This window comes from Oncorhynchus mykiss, chromosome 5, assembly GCF_013265735.2.
Source record: "Oncorhynchus mykiss isolate Arlee chromosome 5, USDA_OmykA_1.1, whole genome shotgun sequence".
NCBI classification, from domain to species: Eukaryota; Metazoa; Chordata; class Actinopteri; order Salmoniformes; family Salmonidae; genus Oncorhynchus; species Oncorhynchus mykiss.
In genome coordinates this window covers 74,178,928-74,198,268 of record NC_048569.1, presented here as the reverse complement: position 1 = coordinate 74,198,268, position 19,341 = coordinate 74,178,928, and the positions used below count along the sequence as shown (strand labels likewise).

General features: G+C 46.8%; 1 protein-coding gene across 2 annotated transcripts in view; it reads left to right on the top strand.

Annotated features, from left to right (window-relative positions):
- LOC110524553 (sec1 family domain-containing protein 2) overlaps nt 1-19,341 on the top strand; it is a 231,791-nt gene that overhangs the window by 155,825 nt on the left and 56,625 nt on the right. Inside the window, exon 6 of one of the 2 annotated variants that reach the window (XM_036978386.1) lies at nt 4,630-4,710. The exons of the other annotated variant lie outside the window; for it this stretch is intronic. Coding sequence (XP_036834281.1) covers nt 4,630-4,710 — 81 coding nt within the window. The remainder of the gene's footprint in view (nt 1-4,629; nt 4,711-19,341) is intronic. 2 annotated transcript variants of the gene reach the window in all.

Genomic DNA, 19,341 nt, shown 5'->3' with positions numbered 1-19,341 from the left:
TGTAGGACTGTATGTCTCAAAGGAGTCACTGTGACAGCACAATCATACACACACCAGGACCTGGGGATGGGGTCAGGAACTCAACCCAGCAGCAGCAAATACCATCAAATTCATGCACATATGGTCCATATTGTACATAGTTGGATACAGCAGACACACCATAATAGCCACATCCCCATTCTCTGTCACTCCTTGAGTTTGTTCCATTGCCTGTCAGGATTCCTGCCAACCCGGGTAGACCCATTTTTGGTTTAGCACACAGTCATCCACCCCCTCTATTGTCCCATAGTGGGAGGTAGCTTAAGATGGGGGTTTGTGTGTGTGTGTGTGTGTGTGTGATACGATGGTGTATATCTGTGTGTGTGTGTGTGATACGATGGTGTATATCTGTGTGTGTGTGTGTGTGATATGATGGTGTGTGTGTGTGTGTGTGATACGATGGTGTATGTGTGTGTGTGTGATACGATGGTGTATATCTGTGTGTGTGTGTGATACGATGGTGTATATCTGTGTGTGTGTGTGATACGATGGTGTATATCTGTGTGTGTGTGTGTGTGTGTGTATGTGATACGATGGTGTATATCTGTGTGTGTGTGTGATACGATGGTGTATATCTGTGTGTGTGTGATACACACCATCGTATCTGTGTGTGTGTGTGATACGATGGTGTATATCTGTGTGTGTGTGTGTGTGTGTGTGTGTGTGTGTGTGTGTGTGATACGATGGTGTGTATCTGTGTGTGTGTGTGATACGATGGTGTGTGTCTGTGATACGATGGTGTGTGTCTGTGATACGATGGTGTGTATCTGTGTCTGTGATACGATGGTGTGTCTGTGTGTCTGTGTGTGTGATACGATGGTGTATATCTGTGTGTGTAATACGATGGTGTATATCTGTGTGTGTGATACGATGGTGTATATCTGTGTGTGTGTGTGTGATACGATGGTGTATATCGTGTGTGTGTGTGTGATACGATGGTGTGTGTGTGTGTGTGTGTGTGTGTGTGATACGATGGTGTATATCTGTGTGTGTGTGTGATACGATGGTGTATATCAATGTGTGTGTGTATTCTCTGCTCCAGTTACAGGAGAGTATGTATTTACAGTGAGTGTGAAATCCCAGTCCAGGCTCTGTCCCATGATTGTGTTTTAGCCTGTGCAGGATGGGTGATGGTGACTTACTGTAAGCCGTGGGAGGACGGAGGTTTACGGGACGTATATTTTACTGGACTTTCACTATTTTACAGTTGTCGAAAGTTTACGTACACCTTAGCCAAATACATTTAAACTCAGTTTTTCACAATTCCTTACATTTAATCCTAGTAGAAATGCCCTGTTTTAGGTCAGTTAGGATCACCACTTTATTTTAAGAATGTGAAATGTCAGTGACTATTTTCAACTTTTATTTATTTTATCACATTCCCAGTGGGTCAGAAGTTTACATTCACTCAATTAGTATTTGGTAGCATTGCCTTTAAATTGTTTAACTTAGGTCAAACGTTTCGGGTAGCCTTCCACAAGCTTCCCACAATAAGTTGGATGAATTTTGGCCCATTCCTCCTGACAGATCTGGTGTACCTGTCAGGTTTGTAGGCCTCCTTGCTCGCACACGCTTTTCCAGTTCTGCCCACACATTTTCTACAGGATTGAGGTCAGGGCTTTGTGATGGCCACTCCAATACCTTGACTTTGTTGTCCTTAAGCCAACTTTGGAAGTATGCTTGGTACTTTGGAAGTATGCTTGGGGTCAGTGTCCGTTTGGAAGACCCATTTGCGACCAAGCTTTAACTTCCTGACTGATGTCTTGAGATGTTGCTTCAATATATCCACATAATTTTCCTACCTCATGATGCCATCTATTTTGTGAAGTGCACCAGTCCCTCCTGCAGCAAAGCACCACTCCCGTGCTTCACGGTTGGGATGGTGTTCTTCAGCTTATAAGCCTCCCCCATTTTCCTCCAAACATGATGATGGTCAAACAGTTCTATTTGTTTCATCAGACCAGAGGACATTTCTCCAAAAAGTATATTTGTCCCCATGTGCAGTTGCAAACCGTAGTCTGGATTTTTTTATGGCGGTTTTGGAGCAGTGGCTTCTTCCTTGCTGAGTGGCCTTTCAGGTCATGTTGATATAGGGCTTGTTTTACTGTGGATATAGATACTTTTGTACCTGTTTCCACCAGCATCTTCACAAGGTCCTTTGCTGTTGCTCTGGAATTGATTTGTACATTTTGCGCCAAAGTATATTAATCTCTAGGAGACAGAATGCATCTCCTTCCTGAGCAGTATGACGGCTGTGTGGTCCCATGGTGTTTATACTTTAGTACTATTGTTTTTTTTTTTATAGATGAATGTGGTATCTTCAGGCGTTTGGAAATTGCTCCCAAGGATGAACAAGACTTGTGGAGGTCTACAATTTATTTATTTTTTCTCTTGGATGATTTCTTTAGATTTTCCTATGATGTCAAGTAAGTTTGAAGGTAGGCCTTGAAATACATCAACAGGTACACCTCCAATTGACTCAATTAGCCTATCAGAAGCTTCTAAAGCCATGACATCATTATCTGGAATTTTCCAAGCTGTTTAAAGGCACAGTCAACTTAGTGTATGTAAACTTCTGACCCACTGGAATTGTGATACAATGAATTATAAGTGAAATAATCTGTCTGTAAACAATTGTTGGAAAAATTACTTGTCTTGCACAAAGTAGATGTCCTAACCGACTTGCCAAAACTATAGTTTGTTTACAAGAAATTTGTGGAGTGGTTGAAAAACAAGTTTTAATGACTCCAACCTAAGTATGTTCTGAGCACCCCTGTCTCTCACACACACACTAGTTGGATTTGTTTTCCATTCTGTCCTTGGGGTGTGTGAGGGGGAGCAGGGAGTGACGGGACAGACGGACCTCCCCAAAGAAGCTGTTTAGGTTGGCATGGCAACGTGTTCTGTCTCCATGGACGGGAGAAGTCCTGGGACATAAAAGTTATTTTACACTCTGGCCATCAGCTCTCGCTCTCTTTTTCTTTCTCCTTTCTTCTGTCTTTTCCCTCCCCCTTCTCCCCCCTCTCTCTGTTCATTCCTCCCTCTCTCTCCCAGGCCCTGCAGCAGAGAGCTAGTTACAGGGGAAGCGGAGCATGAGGGTGATTAGGCTTGATTAAGATTATTTCCCCAGTTTCACTGCATTTATGAAATGACTCAAAATTTGTCTCATTTTTAATTGGAAGACTTTTCTCAGATCAACCCATCGACCCCCTCTACAAATACACACACACACACGGATCCCCAGGCTTTAATCAACAGAAATTAAACTACTCCAATGCAGGACACAACCGGTCAGGAGGTTAGACCACGGGAGTGTGTGTGTGTTACACTCAGCCCACTTCACTTCCTTGTAGTCATCAGTGTGTACAGTAATACAGACAGCCTGTTCCCTTCATCCACAGTAATCCTGTTTTGAAGGTCTACCATTGGAATATAGGTTTTAACCCTGGGACCATCTCTAGACCACTTCCAATGTATTGTTTACACCTCCAGTCCTACCGTCTGCTTTGTGGAGGGTGTTAAATGTCCGCTCAGAATTCCTCCTCTGTGTATTTATGACAGGAAATGCACATCATAAAAGGCTAGTCGTAAGCAGATATAAGCCCAGAGGGAATTGTATTACACTCAAACACACTTTCTCTTTCTCTCACACACATACACACACACACACATACACACACACACACACACACACACACACACACACACACACTGGCTCAGAGGAACGCTGTGACATTGGCCCTGCTGGCCCCTGCACACGCATCAGTGCAGGCTGTGGTCACCCTATAACACAGGGTCAGTGGAGAGGTCCTGTTGGGCCTCCTGTCCTCTCTACTCCCCAGTGTCTCTCTTTCCTCTCTGTCTTCTGACCCCCCTTTCCCCCCATGTCTCTCTCCCCTCTCAGCCCCAGAACTACCCACATGGGGGGAGGGTCATCCTGTCATATGAAACTTCTATTGTATCTGCATCACACATACTATACAGAGAGGCAGATAGGGGGAGAGTTTGAGGAGTCTCAATAGACAAAGGTCTGTGTGTGCTCCTGTTCCCAGAGTGCTCAGTGTTTTACTGTATATCTGTGTTTTATCTGGCTGCTGTGGAAGAGCCTGTTTACATTACGGATTCCAGACAGCAGTGAGAGATGACCTGTCACTCTGTACATGCTTTCCTCCGCAAACTGTCCCCTCGCTCTCTCTTCCTCTGCCTCTTTCTCTCTCTTTCCCCTCATTCCTACAGCTCTTATCTACTCTCTACTAGCTATCTCTCACTCAGCTCAAGTTACTCTGTGATTGACTTGTTTTCCCTTTACAATTACTGCATGAAATGATAATACATATTTTAAATATAGTTGCTTTGGGACTTCTGAGGATTATATGTGACAGCTTCCCTTAGCTATAAAGACATTTGTGCCCTATTTTTTTTAATCTCTGGCCTACATTAGATGTTTGTGAAGGGACAAGAGGACTGGCTGTACTGAGCAGTAGTAGGGGGGGAAAGACTGATACTGTGGTGTTACTCAATACTGGACAGTAGATCTAGAGGGACTAGATTGCTAGTTCTGGTCTTAGTGGTTGTGTGTGCTCCTCCTAGGCGTGGAAGTGTGTTCCTCTACTACGGCCCTGATGCCAGATGGAAGCTCTCCTGCCGTTCGGCTCTGCTCGTGCTGTCCAGGTCATTTCCTGTCAGGAGGCCAGGTGTTCCTCAAAGCCAGGGGGGATGCCCCCGTTCTCCTCTCCCTACTGCCCTCTCTCCTATCCCTACTGCCCTCTCTCCTTTCCCTACTGCCCTCTCTCCTTCCCCTACTGCCCTCTCTCCTTCCCCTACTGCCCCCTCTTCTCCCTACTGCCCCCTCTTCTCCCCATACTTCCCCCTTTTCTCCTCTCCCTACTGCCCCCTCTTCTCCCCATACTTCCCCCTTTTCTCCTCCCCCTACTGCCCCCCTTCTCCTCCCCCTACTGCCCCCCTTCTCCTCCCCCTACATCTCCCCTACTGCCCTCTCTCCTCCCCCTACTGCCCCCCTTCTCCTCCCCCTACTGCCCCCCTTCTCCTCCCCCTACATCTCCCCTACTGCCCTCTCTCCTCTCCCTACTGCCCAAGACGTCTCCCCTACTGCCCCCTCTCCTCCTTCCCCTACTGCCCCCTCTCCTCCTTCCCCTACTGCCCCCTCTCCTCCTTCCCCTACTGCCCCCGACGTCTCCCCCTACTGCCCCCGACGTCTCCCCCTACTGCCCCCGACGTCTCCCTGCAGCCCCTCTTCCCCCTGCAGCCCCCCCCTCTCCCCCCTGCAGCCCCCCCTCTCCCTCCCCTGCAGCCCCCCCTCTCCCTCCCCTGCAGCCCCCCCTCTCCCCCCCTCTCCCCCCCCCCCCTCCCCTCTCCTCCCCCTGCAGCTCCCCCTACTCCAACCCCTCACTGTGTTTTGTTTGATCCTGTGTTTTGATATGCTGGTTAATGTCTGTTCCTTTCTCCCTCTCTCTTTACTGTCTGTTTAGTGTTGTGGTAGACAGACAGGCTTATCTTAGTGCTTCTTCCCATCTCTCCCTACTGACCAGTAGACTTGTGACTCACTCAAACCCAATGTTCCACATCTCCTCTCTTACACGGTTCCTGAGAAATTACAGATGGGTGTCAATCAGTTTCAGCATCACTGGTGTAGCTGCTGCTTCTAGCTGTGCCCTCAGGTGGAAGATGCAGCAGTTCCACCAGCAGCAGTAGCAGCAGTTCCAGCAGCAGTTCCCCCAGCAGCAGTAGCAGCAGTTCCCCCAGCAGCAGTAGCAGCAGTTCCCCCAGCAGCAGTAGCAGCAGTTCCCCAGGCAGCAGTAGCAGCAGTTCCAGTAGCAGCAGTTCCAGTAGCAGCAGTTCCCCCAGCAGCAGTAGCAGCAGTTCCAGTAGCAGCAGTTCCCCCAGCAGTAGTAGTAGCAGCAGTTCCAGTAGCATCAGGTTCCCCCAGCAGCAGTAGCAGCAGTTCCAGTAGCAGCAGTAGCAGCAGTTCCCCCAGCAGCAGTAGCAGCAGTAGCAGCAGTTCTTCCAGCAGCAGAAGCAGCAATTCTTGCAGTAGCAGCAGTTCTTCCAGCAGCAGTAGCAGCAGTTCTTCCAGCAGCAGTAGCAGCAGTTCTTCCAGCAGCAGTTCTTCCAGCAGCAGTAGCAGTAGAAGCAGTTCCACCAGCAGCAGTAGAAGCAGTTCCACCAGCAGCAGTAGCAGCAGTTTCACCAGCAGCAGTAGCAGAAGTTGCAGCAGTAGCAGCAGTTCCACCAGCAGCAGTAGCAGCAGTTCCACCAGCAGCAGTAGCAGTAGCAGCAGTTCTTCCAGCAGCAGTAGCAGCAGTTCTTCCAGCAGCAGTTCTTCCAGCAGCAGTTCCTCCAGCAGCAGTAGCAGTAGAAGCAGTTCCACCAGTAGCAGCAGTTCCCCCAGCAGCAGCAGTTCCACCAGCAGCAGTTCCCCGAGCAGCAGCAGCAGTTCCCCCAGCAGCAGCAGTTCCCAGAGCAGCAGCAGCAGTTCCCCCAGCAGCAGCAGCAGTTCCCCCAGCAGCAGCAGCAGTTCCCCCAGCAGCAGTTCCCCCAGCAGCAGCAGCAGTTCCCCCAGCAGCAGCAGCAGTTCCCCCAGCAGCAGCAGCAGTTCCCCCAGCAGCAGCAGCAGTTCCCCCAGCAGCAGCAGTTCCCAGAGCAGCAGCAGCAGTTCCCCCAGCAGCAGCAGCAGTTCCCCCAGCAGCAGCAGTTCCCAGAGCAGCAGCAGCAGTTCCCCCAGCAGCAGCAGCAGTTCCCCCAGCAGCAGCAGCAGTTCCCCCAGCAGCAGTTCCCCCAGCAGCAGCAGCAGTTCCCCCAGCAGCAGCAGCAGTTCCCCCAGCAGCAGCAGCAGTTCCCCCAGCAGCAGCAGCAGTTCCCCCAGCAGCAGCAGCAGTTCCCCCAGCAGCAGCAGCAGTTCCCCCAGCAGCAGCAGCAGTTCCCCCAGCAGCAGCAGCAGTTCCTCCAGCAGCAGCAGCAGTTCCCCCAGCAGCAGCAGCAGTTCCCCGAGCAGCAGCAGCAGTTCCCCCTGCAGCAGCAGCAGTTCCCCCTGCAGCAGCAGCAGTTCCCCCAGCAGCAGCAGCAGTTCCCCCAGCAGCAGCAGCAGTTCCCCCAGCAGCAGCAGCAGTTCCCCCAGCAGCAGCAGCAGTTCCCCCAGCAGCAGCAGCAGTTCCCCCAGCAGCAGCAGCAGTTCCCCCAGCAGCAGTTCCCCCAGCAGTATCAGCAGTTACCCCAGCATCAGTAGCAGCAGTTACCCCAGCAGCAGTAGCAGCAGTTACCCCAGCAGCAGTAGCAGCAGTTACCCCAGCAGCAGTAGCAGCAGTTACCCCAGCAGCAGTAGCAGCAGTTACCCCAGCAGCAGTAGCAGCAGTTACCCCAGCAGCAGTAGCAGCAGTTACCCCAGCAGCAGTAGCAGCAGTTACCCCAGCAGCAGTAGCAGCAGTTGCCCCAGCAGCAGTAGCAGCAGTTACCCCAGCAGCAGTAGCAGCAGTTACCCCAGCAGCAGTAGCAGCAGTTACCCCAGCAGCAGTAGCAGCAGTTACCCCAGCAGCAGTAGTGAGTGCCTAGAGCGGGGATAGGCCACAGGTACTGCAGGATTTAGTTCCAAATAGGTACCACTCCTGACCAGTTCAGTGATTGCCTAAATTCAACACTCCTGATCTCCCATGTCAAAAACATGAAGTGCCTGCTCCACTCCACGACCAGGGTTTCCTCCCCCTGACCTTGAGGGAGATGAGTGTTCTTCCTGTGCTGTTGGTGTTCTGCTCCACAGAGGAAGGGGATCAGGGTCTCTAATAAGCTCTGGCCTGAGTAAATACAGAACACTCACTCTCACGGTCTCACCGTCCTCTTTCTCTCTTTAACTCAAGCTCTCTTTCTATCACTCGTTCTCCTTTGTCGTCTGTTTTCTTTCCATTTTGCTGTCTCTTCCTCTCTTCCTTGCACATAAAAACACACTCACGTTCTCCATCTTCTCTCTCTCCCTCTTATCTGCTCTGAATGAGACACGTCTGTGTCTTGGTCCTCTCAGGCTGTCTGTCTGTCTCCCGCTGGCTCGCACAGACACACAAGGTCTGCTCCGCTCTTTGATGCTGACAGCTGCTTTCTGTCTGCGCTCCATCTATGAGCTCCCCCCTCTCACTTTGGTTCGGCTAAACTCTGTTTAAACCCAGGTGAACCTCTCATACTGAGAGATGGAGAGAGGGATGGAGATCGATATGATGCTATGGATGCTAGAACTGTGCATACTTTACTGGGTGAGATGCCCTTTGTAGAGGAGCCCTGTCATCTCACCGCTCTCTGAAATATCTGGTGTGTTGTAGTGTGTCAGCTTAGTGTACACACAAACACCTTGCTCCTAATGGGTCATTCGCTAGGGTGAAAACATGCTTTGGTGATGACATTTCACTTCTTTATGTTATAAAATACATTTTACTAAGACAAATATGTTTTGTCATATTCTGAATCATTCATTGGGGTCTTTCTCTAACATATCATTAACATTATATTCCAAAAGTTGGATTTCATAACCTAATACATCTGAAAATAAGCACCGAACTCCGACAGAGCAATGCATCTTTATCGGCGAAACTTGAGGATTTCACACGTTGTGGTCGTCGTCAAAATTAGCACAAGCTGAATGAAATGTTTTGACAGGCCTTGAAATGAAAAAGCTTGGGGTACGCTCTGACATTTCACAGAGTTACGATTTGTTTTTGTGAGAAGTCTTCAAAAAAGAACAGGAACTTCACATTATGAACTGCGAGTCCTAAAAAATGAAAATACTACACGTTGTCTCAAAATCGACGTCTATCTATCTTATCTATAAGTTTTATGTCCTCCAGATTTGAGAAGAAATATGACAAGTTCAATGATAAGCCTGTCAGGTAGTTTTAATTCTCACACAGCATCCAGCCTGGCTGGCGCCATGATTTTTTTCTCTGATTTTCTCTGGCCTCCATTGATTTAGTTGCCCTATTTTTGACCATCATACAAGGGTATAATCTCAAATAGGTTTTTAACAGATTATAAGAGACATGAGGTTTGAACCATTGATTTTCTTAGAGGATTATCTACACAATTATTTTACCCAGTGGTCAAACGATGTGTTTCTGATTGGACACCCTACATGTAAACCCTCAGAGCCTTCATACTGTCAGACCTGTGGATCCCCTCAGCCTGCCTCTGACTCCCCTGTTCAAACAACCACTATTTTTGGCTGCCTTTTAATTTCCCCTCTACTTTGTTGAGATAGCAAATCCTAAGAATGTGTTTTGTGTTATTGACTTACGGGATATATGGTTCTAATTTCCCCATTTCCTGTTGGCTCCCTCTCTCTGCCAACCCTGCCTCTCTCCTTCATATTGGCTGCTGGAAGGATTCCTGGCTCCTGAGTAACACATCACTGTAGTGTTGGTTAGTAGTACACAGTTGTTCTCTAACTCTTTTCATATTCATAAAACACCTACTCATGCATACAGTGGTTCCCAAACTGTAGGGGGGAGGGGGTCAGCAGAGGGGGCGCGGATGGCCCCCCCTGCCAAAGAAAAACTGAGTTGTAAAATGCACAATTTCGAAATTGGGTAGTCCATCAGCAGTTTTCCTCTTGTCTTGTCAGTCATTGAATACAGTACCTTAGAGCTATTTATAATTTGTCAGAAATGTCCAGATCAACTGGTCCTTGTTCGCAAACAATTATTTCATTTTTTTGTAATGTTTGAGTCACTCATATCACATGAACACACATAAGACATGGCAAAATGTTTAAAATTGCAGGAAATTAGCTTTAAAATGGCCAAAAACAAGTTCCCCAACTCTGGAAGGGGGTGCCTTAGGATCCCTATTCTAATAGATAATCTCAGTGTTGGCAAAGGAAATTGAGACAGATGTTTTTGCTCACAATTGTTGATTACTTAACAAAATGTAAAATTTTCAGTGCAACATGAAAGTCTTCAGATAGTAACACGTTTTTTATGACCCTCAATTCTACACGTGTGTATTTGTACAGTAACACTCTCCAGCTCCAACCCACTTCGCCCAGTCAGACCCCCTCTGGGTCTCAGGTGGGAACACAGGCCTCCTGTTGGGCCTCCATGCGTCACTGCACCGGTCAAGAGCCCCAACACACACATACACACACACACGTCTTTAATGTTGTACCATTCTTTATCAGGCTCAGTAAGATATGCACACTGTCACTTATAAATACTTTCTCATCAAAATATATTTTGGTATCTACTGTACAACATTTGATAGGTTTGCTTAAACAATGCGTTTTATGTAAGTCCTCATAACACCTCTTTATTGCTCTTTCACAGTGTATTAGTTTAGTGGGTTTCCATAGGACTCTGTGTGTATTGTGATGGGTGGAGCCTGTGTGGCTGGTAGTGCTGTGTGTTATTGTAACCCATTTCTATAAGCTACTGCTCCTGGGGTTAATGACTATACCCCTCTGCCCTCAGGCTGCATGGGCTCACACATTTTCCAGAGGGCACAACCCGTGTTTGTACGTGTTCAACTAAACTTATGGGAACCAGAAATCCCCACAAGAATATTAAACAAACAAAAATTGGACCGTCTGGGCAGTCAGTCAGTGAGGTCTAGTGTACCTAACAAGAGTAAAGAAAGAATATGGCAGACAGAGCGGGAGGGTCGTCACACCCCACAAAACCATGGACCAACCAGGACCCCGGAACACCATACCAGTGTCAAACAAAATACTGCCCTGCATCCAAGTAAAAGACCCAGCCTGCGTCCCAAATCCATGAGGTGTTCACACTTCCACTTGCCCCAGCCAACCTCGTCCTCCCTAGACCTCAGCAACCTTTGCACACAGGAAGCAACCTTTAAGAGGAAAGAAGAATACGAGACCAGAAGAGACGACAGGAGCGACAGAACAGGACAATATCAAACAAAATAAACAGTGGTCAGTCACGTAGACATTCAGGGACAGGGCGCACGAGCGAGCGCATCAGCAACAAGCTCCAACAAAAATAACGTCTCAGGGTCCTTCTCATTAAATCTTGGCAACAACCGTAAGTTTCCAAAAATATCAAGTGAGTCCGGGCACGACCCCTAGGTAAATCTGGGTCACCTTCCCAGAGCAAACTCTCCCGAGAGCCTTATTTCCCTAACCAACTCTAGCCGTCTGTTGGTTTTAGCTGCCCCAAATCCTGTTTATATGCCAATTATTTTTCATGCTCTAGCTTCTCACAATCACGCTCTAGCTTCTCACAATCACGCTCTAGCTGTAACAGAAGCAGTTCTTTCTGGTGTTTAAAAGACAGACCGACCACTTGGCCATTAACAAAACCGGGAAACGGCTGAGGTGGCGGCGAGTCCTCGGCAGTTGCAACTTCAAGAATACCACTCTCCATCAGATTGGCCTTCAATATCAACTGAACAGAATTTGACATTTATCACTAATTTCAACCTGGTAGTGATCAGCGATCTTCAACAGCTGTTCTTTAGTACATAATTCTAACAGTTCCTCTGATGGAAAGCGAATGAACTCGTCTACATTAGATGCCTTAGTCACAAGTAAATACAACAACAACAAAAAATCTTGCTCTTCCCCTCTGCTGGGCACACCAGACCGAACCACAACAAGAGAGAGATGACAGTCACACTGGGCACCACAGAAGAGAGATGAGATATATATGGAGCTTCCCCAAAACCTACAATAACTCAACCCTAGTCTTTGTATGGATTTGTGGTGGGTAATTACGCACTGTAGCCCGCTGGCAAGTGGGGGACGAAAGAAAAAACAACACGCTGGCAGATTCCCCCAAGCCATGTGCCCCGAGACAACTGCTCAGTCCAGACACCACACAAAAATAACTAAATAACCATGCCCAACATATTCCAAAGTGAAACATGTCGCTAAGCCTAACAGGGGGAAAAAAAGGCTATAGCTCTGGGTAGCAAGTATCACTACCCTACCCAAATCTCCCACTGAGGTACACAGCTGATTGTACTCACCACCTCGGACCGACGTCCCAACAGCGAGTAGAGCAAGAGTCTCCAGCCTGGGCAGGGGCCTGGAAACTAACCAAGGTACTCCCTCCAACGCAACACACAACCACCTATCCACCACTGTGGCAAGTTTACCAAACAAACAAAGGGAACCAACACTGGGCACCAAACATTACAACTCAAACAAGCTGTAACAAAAGATGCAAACAGAGCACCTACAGAGTTTAACGTTAACTCCACGTTTTCTCCCAAACACAACACCTTCAAAATCCCAGACGAGCCCCCACTTGTCACGAACCGGACAGTCCGAAGTCCGTGACAATGTGGAGATAAGGAATAACAAAAATATATTTTAACTGAGTTAACGTAAGTACAATTAACAATGGTGTTAGTCAGTAATCAGTAGTGAGTGATGCATGCATAAATGTGATAATGAGGGGTGCTGAAAGGTGCCAAAGCAAACAAACAAAAAATGCCACAACCAAAATCTAACAGTGTGTCTGCATGGAGAGAGTCTCCTCAGTGAATGGGGAAGAGGTGTATTTATCCCGGGACCCCCATGTCGCTGACAACCCTCCCAGCTCCGCCCACCAACATCCTAATAACAAGAGCAAAGAGTACAGCAGACAGTCGTCACAGTACATCACTGTAGGTCTGCTCTCAGTACAGTACATCACTGTAGGTCTGCTCTCAGTACAGTATATCACTGTAGGTCTGCTCTAAGTACAGTATATCACTGTAGGTCTGCTCTAAGTACAGTATATCACTGTAGGTCTGCTCTAAGTACAGTATATCACTGTGGGTCTGCTCTCAGTACAGTACATCACTGTAGGTCTGCTCTAAGTACAGTATATCACTGTAGGTCTGCTCTCAGTACAGTATATCACTGTAGGTCTGCTCTCAGTACAGTACATCACTGTAGGTCTGCTCTCAGTACAGTATATCACTGTAGGTCTGCTCTAAGTACAGTACGTCACTGTAGGTCTGCTCTAAGTACAGTACGTCACTGTAGGTCTGCTCTAAGTACAGTACGTCACTGTAGGTCTGCTCTAAGTACAGTATATCACTGACTAGGTCTGCTCTAAGTCGAGTATATCACTGACTAGGTCTGCTCTAAGTACAGTATATCACTGTGACTAGGTCTGCTCTAAGTACAGTATATCACTGTGACTAGGTCTGCTCTAAGTACAGTATATCACTGTGACTAGGTCTGCTCTAAGTACAGTATATCACTGTAGGTCTGCTCTAAGTCGAGTATATCACTGACTAGGTCTGCTCTAAGTACAGTATATCACTGTGACTAGGTCTGCTCTAAGTACAGTATATCACTGTGACTAGGTCTGCTCTAAGTACAGTATATCACTGTGACTAGGTCTGCTCTAAGTACAGTATATCACTGTGACTAGGTCTGCTTTAAGTACAGTATATCACTGTGACTAGGTCTGCTCTAAGTACAGTATATCACTGTGACTAGGTCTGCTCTAAGTACAGTATATCACTGTGACTAGGTCTGCTCTAAGTACAGTATATCACTGACTAGGTCTGCTCTAAGTACAGTATATCACTGACTAGGTCTGCTCTAAGTACAGTATATCACTGACTAGGTCTGCTCTAAGTACAGTATATCACTGACTAGGTCTGCTCTAAGTACAGTATATCACTGACTAGGTCTGCTCTAAGTACAGTATATCACTGTAGGTCTGCTCTAAGTACAGTATATCACTGTAGGTCTGCTCTAAGTACAGTATATCACTGTAGGTCTGCTCTCAGTACAGTATATCACTGTAGGTCTGCTATCAGTACAGTATATCACTGTAGGTCTGCTATCAGTACAGTATATCACTGTAGGTCTGCTATCAGTACAGTATATCACTGACTAGGTCTGCTATCAGTACAGTATATCACTGACTAGGTCTGCTATCAGTACAGTATATCACTGTATGTCTGCTATCAGTACAGTATATCACCGTATGTCTGCTATCAGTACAGTATATCACTGTAGGTCTGCTCTCAGTACAGTATATCACTGTAGGTCTGCTCTCAGTACAGTATATCACTGTAGGTCTGCTCTCAGTACAGTATATCACTGTAGGTCTGCTCTCAGTACAGTATATCACTGTAGGTCTGCTCTCAGTACAGTATATCACTGTAGGTCTGCTCTAAGTACAGTACATCACTGTAGGTCTGCTCTAAGTACAGTACATCACTGTGGGTCTGCTCTAAGTACAGTATATCACTGTGGGTCTGCTCTAAGTACAGTATATCACTGTGGGTCTGCTCTAAGTACAGTATATCACTGTGGGTCTGCTCTAAGTACAGTATATCACTGTAGGTCTGCTCTCAGTACAGTATATCACTGTAGGTCTGCTCTCAGTACAGTATATCACTGTAGGTCTGCTCTAAGTACAGTATACTTGTACTGTATGTTCTGCCTGAGTCAGTCCTCAACAAATTCTTATTTTCAATTACAGATTCTTTTTTTTTTACCTTGTCAGCTCGGGGATTGGATCTTGCAACCTTTCAGCTACTAGTTCCATGCTCTAACCACTAGGCTACCTGCCGCCCCGGTAGTGTGTGTGACTGGATCTGAACCCCTCATGGTGAATTTGATCATTTCTGAGTGTGTATGCATTTTAGCATGTGTGTGTGTGTGCATTTTTGAGAAGGGGGGGGGGGGGAGTAATAGTAGTGTATAGTGTACTGTATGACCCATACTTGGTATCTGCTTTGACTTTTCTGTGTAACTTGGTGTTTTAGGGAGGAAAAGAGCAACTCTCAATTAATCAATCAAGTCATGAGTGTGTGTGATCTGCACTGTGCCTCAACATGTGGCTTCAATCACCAGGCTCTGTTTGGTCCCACCCCAATCTACCATTCACTGAGAGTTATGGCTATTGATGCTGTCTTCATGTTTTTCAAACGGGTCATTTTTGCCTGGGTTTCAGAAATGTAGCCTAACCCCCCTTTTACTGCCTAAAAAAAATCCAGAATGTCTTTTTGCAAACATTTTTACAAATCTGTTTCTATAGGAAGCCTGTGTGTGGCTGGCTGGCTGTGTGTGTGTGTGTGTGAGGCTGGCTGGCTGGCTGGCTGTGTGTGGCTGGCTGGCTGGCTGTGTGACTGGCTGGCTGACTGTGTGTGGCTGACTGGCTGACTGTGTGTGTCTGACTGGCTGGATGTGTGTGGTTGGCTGGCTGGCTGTGTGTGACTGACTGGCTGGCTGTGTGTGGCTGGCTGGCTGTGTGTGGTTGGCTGGCTGGCTTTGGCTGGCTGGCTGGCTGTGTGTGGTTGGCTGGCTGGCTGGCTGGCTGTGTGTTGACTGATGAGCATGTAAACAGGTATAGTGTCAGGTATCAGCAGGGTTTATTGTAGCTCTAAGTGCAGATCTGGCAGGTCTGAGGGTTTATTTGGGTTTCAGGTATCAAATTAAACCCACTGCTCTGTCTCACAATCACTCCCGTCCACTCTGTTTTCACAGTAATGGTTTTACAGAGTCAATAAACACTCACGCAAATACACACACTCGCATATTCATACAGATGCAGAAAGAGCTACTTATTCACTCACACACACACACACACACCGCTACCAAGTTCCCATGCCTTGCCTCCTTGTCTCTCAGGTCATTGTGGTTTCAGAGATCAGACACAAACATTCATTCCACTGTACACCGCCCCCCACGTAATTCAGACCAGGAGCACCCAGGGACCACCAGAGGGGAGAGGCCACTCCCCCCTCCTCTTATCAACCCACAACCCCCCAGCCCTAAACACATTATCACAGGATCTGAACACAACACACACAGCTCCTCCACATTCACATTATCTGTCTCCCCTGACAGTTAGCCCCATATCATAGTTATCATTCAACACACACACTCTTTCACACACACTAACACAGAACAGAAAGAGGATCAAAGGTTAATCATGTATTTTCATCAGTCGGGGCACACTGCTGTCTCTCTGTCTTCCTCAATGTTATAGATGTATGTGCACAGTTTTTGTGTGGCAGCAGGTAGCCTACCGGTTAAGAGCGTTGATTTGAATCCTCGAGCCGACTATGTGGAAAATCTGCCGATGTGCCCATGAGCAAGGCACTTAACCCTAATTGCTCCTATAAGTCGCTCTGGATAAAAGCATCTGCTAAATGACTCAAATATAAGTTTGAGTCACACCCAGTTTGTGTGTGAGCTTGCCTTGTATATGTCTGTCTGTCCCAACTAATGAATGGTTTTGAAGTATTAATTTCATACAATAAATAAACAGTCCTTTCTTTCTTCTCTGATGAAGTATTTGTCTCTATCTCCCCCCCTCCTCTCTCCCTCTCTCGACCTACTCATACCAAGGGTAGTTTTCCCTCTGAAACTGAATCTCTGCTTACTTTAGTTAATTTAATGCAAACAGTGTTTTCTATTGTAGTTGTAAAATCAGCCATTCATTTGATCTACACTCTCCTATAAAACTGTGTAATAGAGCCGTACAATCATTTAAAAAGTGTTGGAGGCATTTCTCTGGACAGGGTTTGTGAGGAAACAGAAATACTTTTAGCGTATTTTAATGCCTACGCCATACTCTCTGAGTGGTGTGGTATTGTTAGTACTGCTGGAGAGAGAGTGACATAGTCGTATACATTTCAGACCATAACCCCCCCCCAACTGACTGCAACAGGAAGTGCTTATTCATTCAGTACATATACATGTACAGAACACCCTCTGCTCTGCATGCCCTGGGATGGAGCATTTTATGAAATGGGGAAGAGCAGAAAATGGTTCTGTGAAATGGAAGCCATCCTGAAGTGTTAAATGTTTGGTCTGAGGTTTAGAGAAAAGAGGGGGTTTGGTCTGAGGTTTAGAGAAAAGAGGGGGTTTGGTCTGAGGTTTAGAGAAAAGAGGGGGTTTGTTCTGAGGTTTAGAGAATAGAGGGGGTTTGTTCTGAGGTTTAGAGAATAGAGGGGGTTTGTTCTGAGGTTTAGAGAATTCTATATACTTTCGGCCCGTCATTGGACACTGTGCTATCTAACCTCCAAACAAGCTTCAATGCCATACAACACTCCTTCCGTGGCCTCCGACTGCTCTTAAACGCTAGTAAAACCAAATGCATGCTTTTCAACCGATCGCTGCCTGCACCCGCATGCCCGCCTAGCATCACCACCCTGGATGGTTCCGACCTAGAATATGTGGACATCTATAAGTACCTAGGTGTCTGGCTAGACTGCAAACTCTCCTTCCAGACTCATATCAAACATCTCCAATCGAAAATCAAATCAAGACTCGGCTTTCTTTTCCGCAACAAAGCCTCCTTCACTCACGCCGCCAAGCTTACCCTAGTAAAACTGACTATCCTACCGATCCTCGACTTCGGCGATGTCATCTACAAAATGGCTTCCAACACTCTACTCAGCAAACTGGATGCAGTCTATCACAGTGCCATCCGTTTTGTCACTAAAGCACCTTATACCACCCACCACTGCGACTTGTATGCTCTAGTCGGCTGGCCCTCGCTACATATTCGTCGCCAGACCCACTGGCTCCAGGTCATCTACAAGTCCATGCTAGGTAAAGCTCCGCCTTATCTCAGCTCACTGGTCACGATGGCAACACCCATCCGTAGCACGCGCTCCAGCAGGTGTATCTCACTGATCATCCCTAAAGCCAACACCTCATTTGGCCGCCTTTCGTTCCAGTACTCTGCTGCCTGTGACTGGAACGAATTGCAAAAATCGCTGAAGTTGGAGACTTTTATCTCCCTCACCAACTTCAAACATCAGCTATCTGAGCAGCTAACCGATCGCTGCAGCTGTACATAGTCTATTGGTATATAGCCCACCCATTTTCACCTACCTCATCCCCATACTGTTTTTATTTATTTACTTTTCTGCTCTTTTGCACACCAATATCTCTACCTGTACATGACCATCTGATCATTTATCACTCCAGTGTTAATCTGCAAAATTGTAATTATTCGCCTACCTCATGCCTTTTGCACACATTGTATATAGACTCCCCCTTTGTTTTCTACTGTGTTATTGACTTGTTAATTGTTTACTCCATGTGTAACTCTGTGTTGTCTGCTCATACTGCTATGCTTTATCTTGGCCAGGTCGCAGTTGCAAATGAGAACTTGTTCTCAACTAGCCTACCTGGTTAAATAAAGGTGAAATAAAAAAAATAAAAAATAGAGGGGGTTTGGTCTGAGGTTTAGAGAATAGAGGGGGTTTGGTCTGAGGTTTAGAGAAAAGAGGGGGTTTGGTCTGAGGTTTAGAGAATAGAGGGGGTTTGGTCTGAGGGTTAGAGAATACCTCCACCAGGGTCCCCCTCACCCTCTGTCCTCTCTTAATCTGTCTCACTCGCCACTCTCTCTCACTCGCCACTCTCTCTCACTCGCCATTCGCCACTCTCTCACTCGCCGCCGCTCTCTCACTCGCCGCCGCTCTCTCACTCGCCACTCTCGCCGCTCTCTCACTCGCCGCTCTCTCACTCGCCGCTCTCTCACTCGCCACTCTCTCACTCGCCACTCTTTCACTCTTTCCTTTCTTAGTTCTGAATGTAATCTCCTATTATTTTACAATGCAACTGCATCATGTTGCAGATATCTTCCTATTACACCTAAAGGGGAAGAAAAGTCATCCTTTGTTGATTTTACACATACTGTATGTCTGTATAATTTAGTCACTGTTTGAGATGTCGGTCTGTATATTTGTGAAATATGAACTTTCTCATAAATCATGCATTGATCTCTAGATGAGTTTTCCAGGAAGTTGTACATACAATTAGGATTTGGCCCTTTGACTTGTTGTGTGCCAGAGTTCACATTTAGCTCCATGCCCAGCTGTGTTCTTATCCCCTGATTGGCTGAAAGCTGTGGTGTATATACCACGGATATGACCCCAAAAATATTTGAACTGTTCTAAATACGTTGGTAACCAGTTTATAATAGCAATAAGGCACCTCAGGGTTTGTGGTGTATGGCCAATATACCATGGGGGCTGTATCCAGGCACTCCGCGATGTGTCGTGGGTACAGAACAGCCCTTTGTCGTGGTATATTGGCCATATACCAAACTCCCGCGTACCTTATTGCTTATGTATTCTACACTACAGACTCCCTGCCTCCTACAAAGGCCTCCCACACCACAGACTGTACTGTCCAGTACATCTCTATCCCTCATTAGCACCATCTGAGGAAGAAACCCACTGTGAACTCTGGTTCAGTGTGTAAGGGAAACTAACAAGGATATTTTACATTTTGAAACCTCCCCAGATACATTGAACACCGCAAATCAACTTCTTATGTGTGTGTTCATGCTCAGTTTAGTGAGACGTGTTGATCCT